This window comes from Anser brachyrhynchus, assembly GCF_964034855.1.
Source record: "Anser brachyrhynchus genome assembly, contig: SCAFFOLD_351, whole genome shotgun sequence".
Lineage (NCBI taxonomy): Eukaryota > Metazoa > Chordata > Aves > Anseriformes > Anatidae > Anser > Anser brachyrhynchus.
In genome coordinates, this window is record NW_027663754.1 from 1 (window position 1) to 11,412 (window position 11,412).

The 11,412-nt window shown below is 64.1% G+C and overlaps 1 protein-coding gene and 1 long non-coding RNA gene across 12 annotated transcripts; both read right to left on the reverse strand.

Annotated features, from left to right (window-relative positions):
- Positions 1–98: 98 nt before the first annotated feature.
- Positions 99–2,084, reverse strand: LOC308186857. Of its 11 annotated transcripts, none has more exons than XR_013944337.1 (3): positions 1,959–2,084; positions 1,471–1,899; positions 99–1,431 (listed from the first exon to the last, which is right to left on the reverse strand). It is a non-coding gene; the product is annotated as an uncharacterized lncRNA (long non-coding RNA). The 11 variants fall into 11 exon arrangements; XR_013944338.1 differs by having other exon boundaries at positions 1,471–1,670; positions 1,750–2,078; XR_013944342.1 differs by having other exon boundaries at positions 99–1,192; positions 1,233–1,431; positions 1,471–2,078.
- Positions 2,085–2,172: 88 nt separating this feature from the next.
- Positions 2,173–5,639, reverse strand: LOC308186858 (uncharacterized protein; the record flags this gene model as incomplete). The annotated part of the gene is made up of 2 exons (XM_080609018.1): positions 5,353–5,639; positions 2,173–3,181 (listed from the first exon to the last, which is right to left on the reverse strand). The coding sequence occupies exon 2, from the start codon at positions 3,034–3,036 to the stop codon at positions 2,173–2,175; it is 864 nt and encodes a 287-aa protein (XP_080465144.1). The 5' UTR covers positions 3,037–3,181; positions 5,353–5,639.
- Between the last annotated feature and the right edge of the window lie 5,773 nt (positions 5,640–11,412).

The following is an 11,412-nucleotide window of genomic DNA, read 5'->3' on the forward strand; positions in this document are numbered from 1 at the left end:
GATCTCCCTCCTCCCCCGCCCCGCGAAAAGGGGGCGTGGCCCCGCCCCCGGCCCCGCCCCCTCCCTCCTCAGCCCCGCCCCCTCCAAAAAAAATCGAGTTTGCGGCCCCAAAAACAGCTTTTATTGAGGGAAAATGATTGGGGGGGGGGGGAACCAAGATGGCGGACGCCGGTGCCGGGGTGCCCCTGGCCCTCCTGGGCCCCCCCGGCACCGGGGTCCCCCCGAAACATGGCGCCCCTCCCCCCCCTCCCCCCCCTGATTTGGGGGGCCTCCCCCCCCCCCCCCCCCCCCCCACTGGGGCCTACTGGGACCTACTGGGGTCTACTGGGGCACGCTGGGGGCTGCTGGGGCCTACTGGGGCCTACTGGAGCCTATTGGGGCATACTGAGGGCTACTGGGTATACTGGGGCCTACTGGGGCCTACTGGAGCCCATTGGGGCATAATGGGGTCTTCTGGGGCACACTGGGGGCTACTGGAGCCTACTGGGGCCTACTGGGGGCTACTGGGGCCTACTGGGGCCTACTAGAGCCCATTGGGGCATAATGGGGTCTTCTGGGGCACACTGGGGGCTACTGGGGTATACTGGGGCCTACTGGGGCCTACTGGAGCCCATTGGGGCATAATGGGGTCTTCTGGGGTCTACTGGGGCATACTGGAGCCTACTGGGCATACTGGGGCCTACTGGGGCATACTGGGGCCTACAGGAGCCTACTGAGAACTACTGGGGCCTACTCGAGCCTACTGGGGCCTACTGGAGCCTACTGGGGCATAATGGGGCCCTACTGGGGCCTACTGTGGCCCTACTGGGGCCTACTGAGAACTACTGGGGCCTACTGGGGTCTACTGGGGCCTACAGTAGCCTAGTGGAGCCTACTGGGGGCTGCTGGAGCCTACTGGAGCCTACTGGGGCATACTGAGGCCTACTGGCGCCTACTGGGGACCTATTGGGGCCTACTGGAGCCTATTGGGGCCTAGTGGAGCCTACTGGGGCCTACTGGGACCTACTGGGGCGTACTGGAGCCTACTAGAGCCTACTGGAGCCTACTGGGGCCTACTGGAGCCTATTGGGGCCTACTGGAGCCTATTGGGGCCTACTGGAGCCTACTGGAGCCTACTGGGACCTACTGGGGTCTACTGGGACCTACTGGGGCCTACTGGGGCCTACTGGAGCCTAGTGGGGCCTACAGGGACCTACTAGAGCCTACTGGGCCCTAGTGGGGCCTACAGGGACCTACTAGAGCCTACTGGGCCCTAGTGGGGCCTACTGGAGTCTACTGAGACCTACTGGGGTCTACTGGGGCCTACTGGAGCCTACTGGGGCCTACTGGGGCCTACTGGAGCCTAGTGGGGCCTACAGGACCTACTAGAGCCTACTGGGCCCTAGTGGGGCCTACTGGAGTCTACTGGGACCTACTAGGGCCTACTGGAGCCTACTGGGCCTACTGGAGCCTAGTGGGGCCTACAGGGACCTACTAGAGCCTACTGGGCCCTAGTGGGGCCTCCTGGAGTCTACTGGGACCTACTGGGGCCTACTGGGGCCTACTGGAGCCTAGTGGGGCCTACAGGGACCTACTAGAGCCTACTGGGCCCTAGTGGGGCCTACTGGAGTCTACTGAGACCTACTGGGGTCTACTGGGGCCTACTGGAGCCTACTGGGGCCTACTGGGGCCTACTGGAGCCTAGTGGGGCCTACAGGGACCTACTAGAGCCTACTGGGCCTAGTGGGGCCTACTGGAGTCTACTAGGACCTACTAGGGCCTACTGGGGCCTACTGGAGCCTACTGGGGCCTATTGGGGCCTACTGGAGCCTAGTGGGGCCTACAGGGACCTACTAGAGCCTACTGGGCCCTAGTGGGGCCTACTGGAGTCTACTGGGACCTACTAGGGCCTACTGGGGCCTACTGGAGCCTACTGGGGCCTACTGGGGCCTACTGGAGCCTGCTAGGGCCTACTGGGCCTACTGGGGCCTACTGGGGCCTAGTGGGGCCTACTGGGGCCTACTGGGGTCCTGTAGAGTTCTACAGCCTCCCAATGCCCCCCGAGGCCTCCTTCCTCCCCTCGACCTCCCCCCCCTAAACTTTCAGGACTTCCCCCCCAAATTTTAGGCCTTCCCCCCCCCAAAATTTCAGGGTTTCCCCCCCCAAAATTTTGGGGTTCCCCCCCCGAAAAATTCAGGGCCTCCCCCAAAAAGATTTGGGGTCCCCCCGAAAATTTTGGGGTCCCCCAAAAATTTGGGGTCCCCCCGAAATATTTTGGGGGCCCCCCCCCCACCCCCCCCCCCTCACCCCCCCCAACCCCCCCGGGGCCTCAACCCCAGGCCGGGCCTCCCCGGGGAGCAGGGCAGCGGTACCAGAGGCGGTAGGTGAAGGCCCAGGCGGCCCAGCCCAGGCCGGCGCCGGCCGCGTTGGCGGCCCAGTGGCACCGGTAAGCCAAGATGGCCGCCAGCGCCCCCTGCCACAGCACGAGGAGCCCGGCGTTGAGGAGGAAGAGGAGGCAGAGCGGGGTGGTGGCCACCGGCCGGTGCCTCGCCGGTGGCCGGCTGGGCGGCGGCGGCCATCTTGGCCTCCCCGGGAGCCATCTCGCTGCCGGTAGCCATCCTCCTCTCTCTGGTAGCCATCCCTCTTCCAGTAGCCAACCAGGCGTCCTCGGTAGCCATCCCTCTTCCAGTAGCCAACCAGGCGTCCTCGGTAGCCATCCCTCTTCCAGTAGCCATCCTCCTCTCCCCGGTAGCCATCCCTCTTCCGGTAGCCAACCAGGCGTCCTCGGTAGCCATCCCTCTTCCAGTAGCCAACCAGGCGTCCTCGGTAGCCATCCCTCTTCCAGTAGCCAACCAGGCGTCCTCGGTAGCCATCCCTCTTCGGTAGCCACCCTGCCCTCCCCGCCAGCCACCCGGGGCGGGTGCAGGAGCCTCGCCAGCGCCCCAGCTCCTCGCCCAGCCCCAGGCCGCAGAGGACGAGGCCGAAGGCCTGCGGGGAAGGGCGGAGGCCGGCGGCGGCCTCGAGGGCGGCGAAGAGGCGGGGGGCGGCGGCGGCCATGACGGTGGCCCCCACGGCCAGCCGGCCGGCCGCCCGCAGCACCGCCCCCCGGCGGCCGCCCCCCGGCTGGGCCAGCGGGAGGGAGGCGATGAGGAGGGCCCCCAGGAGCAGCGCCGTCCAGCGGCCGGCCGAGGCGACGAGGCGGCTGTCGGGGGTACGGGGGGCGGGGGGTGAGGTGTGGGGCACGGGGCGGGGCACCCCGTAAAAATCCCGTAGAAAGCCCGCGGGCCCGTGGAAATCCCCCAGGCACGTCGCGACCCCGTAGAAAAGCGTAGGGAGCCCATAAAAACCCCATAGGAACCCCACGGAAATCCCATAGAAACCCCATAAAAACCCCATAGGGACCCCACAGAAATCCCATAGGGACCCATAGAAATCCCACAGAAACCCCACAAAAACCCCACAGAAACCCCATAGAAATCCCATAGGGACCCTGTAGGGACCCCATAGAAACCCCACAGAAACCCCATAGGGACCCCGTAGAAACCCCATAGGGACCCCATAGAAACCCCATAGAAAACCCATAAAAACCCCATAAAAACCCCATAGAAATCCCATAGGGACCCTGTAGGGACCCCATAAAAACCCCATAGAGACCCCATAGAAATCCCATAGAAACCCATTAAAACCCATAGAAACCCCGTAGGTACCCCATAAAAACCCATAGAAACCCCATAGGTACCCCATAGAAACCCCATAAAAACCCCATAGAAACCCCATAGGTACCCCATAGAAACCCCATAAAAACCCCATAGAAACCCCATAGGTACCCCATAGAAACCCCATAAAAACCCCATAGAAACCCCATAGGTACCCCATAGAAACCCCATAAAAACCCCATAGAAACCCCATAGGTACCCCATTGAAACCCCATAAAAACCCCATAGAAACCCCATCGGTACCCCATAGAAACCCCATAAAAACCCCATAGGAACCCACAGAAATCCCATAGGGACCCTGTAGGGACCCCATAAAAACCCCATAAAAACCCTGTAGGGACCCCATAGAGACCCGATAGAAACCCCATTGAAATCCCACAGAAATCCGTAGGGACCCCATAGAAACCCAGTAGAAACCCCATAGAAACCCCATAAAAACCCCATAGAAGCCCCATAGAAACCCCATAGGGACCCCGTAGGGACCCCACAGAAACCCCACAGGGACCCCATAGAAATCCCATAGAAACCCCATAGGGACCCCCATAGAAACCCCTTAGGGACCCCATAGATATCCCATAGAAACCCTGTAGGAACCCCACAGAAATCCCATGGAGACCCCATAGAAATCCCACAGAAACCCCATAGGGATCCCACAAAAACCCCATAGAAATCCCATTAGGACCCCATAGAAACCCCATAGAAATCCCATAGGCCCGTAGAAATCCCACAGACACATAGTGACCCCATAGAAATGCGGAGAAACCCCATAAAAACCCCACAGAAACCCCATAGGGACCCTGTAGGAACCCCATAAAAACCCCATAGAGACCCCATAGGGACCCCACAGAAACCCCACAGAAATCCCGTAGGGACCCCATAGAAACCCCATAAAAACCCCATAGAAATCCCATAGAAACCCGTAGGGACCCCATAGAAACCCCACAGAAACCCCACAGAAATCCCGTAGGGACCCCATAGAAACCCCACAGAAACCCCACAGAAATCCATAGGGACCCCATAAAAAAAACCATAAAAACCCCATAGAAATCCCGTAGGAACCCCATAAAAACCCCATAAAAACCCCATAGAAACCCCATAGAAATCCTATAGGGACCCTATAGGGACCCCATAGAAACCCCACAAAAAACCCACAAAAACCCATAGAGACCCCATAGAAACCCCATTGAAATCCCATAGGGACCCCACAGAAACCCCGTAGAAATCCCGTAGGGACCCCATAGGGACCCTGTAGGGACCCCATAGAAACCCCATAGAGACCCCGTAGGGACCCCATAAGCCCCATAGTGCCCCTGAGCCCCCCCCCATAGCACCCCTGCTGCCCATAGCCCCCAGCCCCATAGCGGCTCCCCCAGCCCCACAACCCCCCAAAACCCCATAACCCCCCACAACCCCCCCAAACCCTATAACCCCCCCAAAACCCCCCACACCCCAAAACCCCATAACCAGCCCCACAACCCCCCTGGCCCCACATCTCCCCCAGCCCCACATCTCCCCCCAGCCCCACAACCCCCCAAACCCCATAACCCCCCCGACCCCATAACCCCCCCAAACCCCATAACCCCCCCCCCGACCCCACAACCCCCCCCGACCCCATAACCCCCCCCGACCCCATAACCCCCCCGACCCCATAACTCACGCCTCCAGCAGGTTATGGGTGCCGCCAGGGCGCTTTTGGGGTCGGCCGCGTGCCGCAGGGCCGGCCCCAGCCCCACCAGGGCCGCCACGGCCGCCGCGTGCGCCCGCCCGAAGCCCGGGGACCCCAAAAGCGCCGCCGCCCCCCGGCTCAGCCCCCGCGCCGCCGCCCCGAGAGCGCGCCCCGCGGCCGCCCCGTAGCGCACGGCGGCCGCCCCGTAACCAGGCCCTATAACGGCGACCCCGTAACCGGGCCTTATAGGGGCCACCCCATAACCGGGCCTTATAGGATTTGCCCCGTTACCGGGCCCCATAGCGGCTGCGGCCCCGTAACCGGGCCTTGTGAGGCCTACCCCGTTATGGGGCCCTATAAGGCCTGCCCCGGAATCGGGCCCTATAAGGCCTGCCCTGGAACCGGGCCCGGTGAGGCCTGCCCCCGTTACGGGGCCCTATAAGGCCTGGCCTGGAACCGGGCCCGGTGAGGCCTGCCCCCATTACGGGGCCCTATAAGGCCTGCCCCGGAATCAGGCCCTATAAGGCCTGGCCTGGAACCGGGCCCAGTGAGGCCTGCCCCGTTATGGGGCCCTATAAGGCCTGGCCTGGAACCGGGCCCAGTGAGGCCTGCCCCCGTTACGGGGCCCTATAAGGCCTGCCCCGGAATCGGGCCCTATAAGGCCTGGCCTGGAACCGGGCCCGGTGAGGCCTGCCCCGTTACGGGGCCCTATAAGGCCTGGCCTGGAACCGGGCCCTACGAGGCCTGCCCCGTTACGGGGCCCTATAAGGCCTGGCCTGGAACCGGGCCCTGTGAGGCCTGCCCCGTTACGGGGCCATATAAAGCCTGGCCCGGAACCAGGCCCTATAAGGCCTGCCCCGTTACGGGGCCCTATAAAGCCTGGCCCGGAACCGGGCCCTATAGGATCTGCCCCATTACCAGGCCCCATAGCAGCTGCGGCCCCGTTATGGGGCCCTATAAGGCCTGCCCCGGAATCGGGCCCTATAAGGCCTGGCCTGGAACCGGGCCCTATAGGATCTGCCCCGTTACCGGGCCCCATAACGGCTGCGGCCTCATAACCAGGCCCCGTTACGGGCCGCCCCATAACCGGGCCCTATAGGGGCCGCCCCATAACCAGGCCCTATAAGGCCTGCCCCGTTACGGGGCCCTATAAAGCCTGGCCTGGAACCGGGCCTATAGGATCTGCCCCGTTACCAGGCCCCATAGCGGCTGCGGCCTCATAACCAGGCCCTATAGGGGCCACCCCATAACCAGGCCCCATAGCGGGGACCCCATAACCGGGCCCTATAAGGCCTGCCCCGTTACGGGGCCCTATAAAGCCTGGCCCGGAACCGGGCCCTATAGGATCTGCCCCGTTACCGGGCCCCATAGCAGCTGCGGCCTCATAACCAGGCCCCGTTACGGGCCGCCCCATAACCGGGCCCTATAGGGGCCGCCCCATAACCGGGCCCTATAGGGGCCGCCCCATAACCAGGCCCGTAGCGGGGACCCCATAACCGGGCCCTATAAGGCCTGCACCGTTACGGGGCCCTATAAAGCCTGGCCTGGAACCGGGCCCTATAGGATCTGCCCCGTTACTGGGCCCCATAGAGGCTGCGGCCTCATAACCAGGCCCCGTTACGGGCCGCCCCATAACCGGGCCCTATAGGGGACGCCCCATAACCAGGCCCCGTAGCGGGGACCCCATAACCGGGCCCCACAGCGGGGACCCCCTTACGGGGCCCTATAGGGGCTGCGGCCCCATAACCGGGCCCTATAGGGGCCGCCCCGTGAGCAGGCCCCATGGCGGCCGCCCCATAACCAGGCCCCAGAGCGGCCGCGGCCCCATAAGCGGGCCCTATAGGGGGTGCCCCGTTAGGGGGCCCTGTAGGATCAGCCCCGTTATGGGGCCCTATAGCGGCCTCGGCCCTATAAGGGGCCCCCGCCATGGCGCCGGGTGGCTTTGGGGGGGTCTTGGGGGGTCTCCTGCCCCATAGATCTCCCACCCCACAGATTCCAGCCCCATAGATTCCAGCCCCATAGATCCCAGCCCCATAGATCCCTGCCCCATAGATCCCTGCCCCATAGATCCCTGCCCCATAGATCCCCCGCCCCATAGATTCCCAGCCCCATAGATCCCCAGCCCCATAGATCCCCAGCCCCATAGATACCCCCACCCCATAGATCCCTGCCCATAGATCCCTGCCCCATAGATCCTGCCCCATAGATCCCCCCACACCATAGATCCCCGCCCCACAGATCCCTGCCCCATAGATCCCTGCCCCATAGACCCCCCAGAGTTTGAGTTTGGGGGGGGATTTGGGCAGCCCTGGGGGTTATGGGGCAGATGTGGGGCAGAAATGGGGGACATGGGAGATGTGGGGCAGATGTGGGGAGATGTGGGGAGATGTGGGGCAGATGGGGTTATGGGGCAGATGTGGGGCAGGAAGGGGGTTATGGGGCAGATGTGGGGAGATGTGGGGCAGATGTGGGGCAGAAGGGCAGTTATGGGGCAGATATGGGGGGATGTGGGGCAGATGTGGGGCAGATATGGGGCAGAAAAGGGGGATATGGGGCAGATGTGGGGAGATGTGGGGCAGATGTGGGGCAGCTATGGGGCAGATATGGGGGTTATGGGGCAGATATGGGGCAGATGTGGGCAGATATGGGGCAGATGTGGGGAGATGTGGGGCAGATGTGGGGCAGACGACGACGCCGTCCCCCCCCCCGCCCCCCCCCGTCCCCCCCTGCCCCCCGCCCCACAGACGCCGCCAGCACTTGGGGGTCCCGGGGCTTTTATTGGCCGTGGGGCAGCGGCGCCGTGGGGCGGCCGCCCCCGGCCTCGGCCTCGTCCTCGTCCTGCGGCTCCCGGTAGTCCCAGAGGCGCACGCTCCCGTCCCACTGTGGGGCAGCCCCATAGCGCCCGGCCCCACGGATCCCTGCCCATAGCGCCCGGCCCCAGAGATCCCAGCCCCATAGCTCCCTGCCCCATAGATCCCGGCCCCACGGATCCCTGCCCCACAGATCCCAGTCCCATAGCTCCCTGCCCCATAGCGCCCAGCCCCACGGATCCCTGCCCCATAGATCCCTGCCCCATAGCGCCCGGCCCCATAGATCCCTGCCCATAGATCCCAGCCCCATAGAACTCCCACCCCATAGACCCAGCCCCATAGCTCCCACCCCATAGATGCCCGCAGCCCCATAGCTCCCAGCCCCATAGATCTCCCACCCCGTAGATCCCTGCCCATAGATCCCCAGCCCCATAGACCCCTGCCCATAGGGCCCGGCCCCATAGATCCCTGCCCCATAGCACCCAGCCCCACGGATCCCTGCCCCATAGCGCCCGGCCCCACGGATCCCTGCCCCATAGATCCCAGCCCCACGGATCCCTACCCCATAGATCCCGGCCCCACGGATCCCTGCCCCATAGATCCCCGCCCCATAGATCCCCAGCCCCATAGATCCCTGCCCCATAGATCTCCCCATAGATCCCAGCCCCATAGATCCCCTGCCCCACAGATCCCCAGCCCCATAGATCCCTGCCCCACAGATCCCAGCCCCATAGATCCCTACCCCATAGATCTCCCCTGCCCCATAGATCCCTGCCCCATAGATCCCCTGCCCCATAGATCCCAGCCCCATAGATGCCGCCCCATAGACCTCCCACCCCATGGATCTCCCACCCCATAGATCCCCAGCCCCATAGATCCAGCCCCATAGATCCCCTGCCCCATAGATCCCCCGCCCCATAGAACTCCTACCCCATAGATCCCCCGCCCCATAGATCCCTGCCCCATAGATACCCAGCCCCATAGATCCCCCACCCACAAATTCCAGCCCCATAGATCCCTGCCCCATAGATCCCTTCCCCACAGATCCCCATCCCCATAGATCCCTGCCCCATGGATCCCTGCCCATAGATCCCAGCCCCATAGATCCCCAGCCCCATAGATCCCAGCCCCATAGATCCTCAGCCCATAGATTCCCAGCCCCATAGATCCCCCGCCCCATAGATCCCCCAGAGTTTGAGTTTGGGGGGGGGTTGGGGCAGACCTGGGGGGTTATGGGGCAGATGTGGGGCAGAAAGGGGCTTATGGGGCAGATGTGGGGCATGTGGGGCAGATGTGGGGCAGATGACAGGGTTATGGGGCAGATGTGGGGCAGATGTGGGGCAGATGACAGGGTTATGGGGCAGATGTGGGGCAGATATGGGGCAGATATGGGGAGATGTGGGGCAGATGTGGGGCAGATGTGGGGCAGAAAGGGGGTTATGGGGCAGATGTGGGGCAGATATGGGGCAGATATGGGGAGATATGGGGCAGATATGGGGCAGATATGGGGAGATGTGGGGCAGATGTGGGGCAGCTATGGGGCAGATATGGGGGTTATGGGGCAGATATGGGGCAGATGTGGGGCAGATATAGGGCAGATGTGGGGAGATGTGGGGCAGATTGGGGCAGATGTGGGGCAGAAAGGGGGTTATGGGGCAGATGTGGGGCAGATATGGGGCAGATATGGGGAGATGTGGGGAAGATGTGGGGCAGATGTGGGGCAGAAAGGGGGTTATGGGGCAGATGTGGGGCAGATATGGGGCAGATATGGGGAGATGTGGGGCAGATGTGGGGCAGATGTGGGGCAGAAAGGGGGTTATGGGGCAGATGTGGGGCAGATATGGGGCAGATATGGGGAGATGTGGGGCAGATGTGGGGCAGGCGCCGCCCGCGTCCACCCCCCGTCCCCCCCCGCCCCCCCCCGCCCCCCGCCCCACAGACGCCGCCGGCACTTGGGGGTCCCGGGGCTTTTATTGGCCGTGGGGCAGCGGCGCCGTGGGGCGGCCGCCCCCGGCCTCGGCCTCGTCCTCGTCCTGCGGCTCCCGGTAGTCCCAGAGGCGCACGCTCCCGTCCCACTGTGGGGCAGCCCCATAGCGCCCGGCCCCACGGATCCCTGCCCCATAGCGCCCGGCCCCACGGCTCCCGGCCCCATAGCGCCCTGCCCCATAGATCCCAGACCCATAGATCCCAGCCCCATAGATCCCAGCCCCATAGATCCCAGACCCATAGATCCCAGCCCCATAGATCCCTGCCCCATGGATCCCTGCCCCATAGCTCCCTGCCCCATAGATCCCAGCCCCATAGATCCCTGCCCCACAGATCCCTGCCCCATAGATCCCCCGCCCCATAGATTCCCAGCCCCATAGATCCCCCGCCCCATAGATCCCCGCCCCATAGATCCCCCGCCCCATAGATCCCCGCCCCATAGATCCCCAGCCCCATAGATCCCTGCCCCATAGATCCCTGCCCCATAGATCCCTGCCCCATAGATCCCTGCCCCATAGCTCCCTGCCCCATAGACCCCCCAGAGTTTGAGTTTGGGGGGGGGTTGGGGCAGACCTGGGGGGTTATGGGGCAGATGTGGGGCAGAAAGGGGCTTATGGGGCAGATGTGGGGCAGATGTGGGGCAGATGTGGGGCAGATGACAGGGTTATGGGGCAGATGTGGGGCAGAAGGGCAGTTATGGGGCAGATATGGGGGGATGTGGGGCAGATGTGGGGCAGCTATGGGGCAGATATGGGGGTTATGGGGCAGATATGGGGCAGATGTGGGGCAGATATAGGGCAGATGTGGGGAGATGTGGGGCAGATGTGGGGCAGATGTGGGGCAGAAAGGGGGTTATGGGGCAGATGTGGGGCAGATATGGGGCAGAAAGGGGGTTATGGGGCAGATGTGGGGCAGATGTGGGGCAGAAAGGGGGTTATGGGGCAGATGTGGGGCAGATATGGGGCAGATATGGGGAGATGTGGGGCAGATGTGGGGCAGGCGCCACCCGCGTTCCCCCCCGTCCCCCCCCCGCCCCGCCCCGCCCCCGCCCCACAGACGCCGCCGGCACTTGGGGGTCCCGGGGCTTTTATTGGCCGTGGGGCAGCGGCGCCGTGGGGCGGCCGCCCCCGGCCTCGGCCTCGTCCTCGTCCTGCGGCTCCCGGTAGTCCCAGAGGCGCACGCTCCCGTCCCACTGTGGGGCAGCCCCATAGCGCCCGGCCCCACGGATCCCTGCCCCATAGCGCCCGGCCCCACG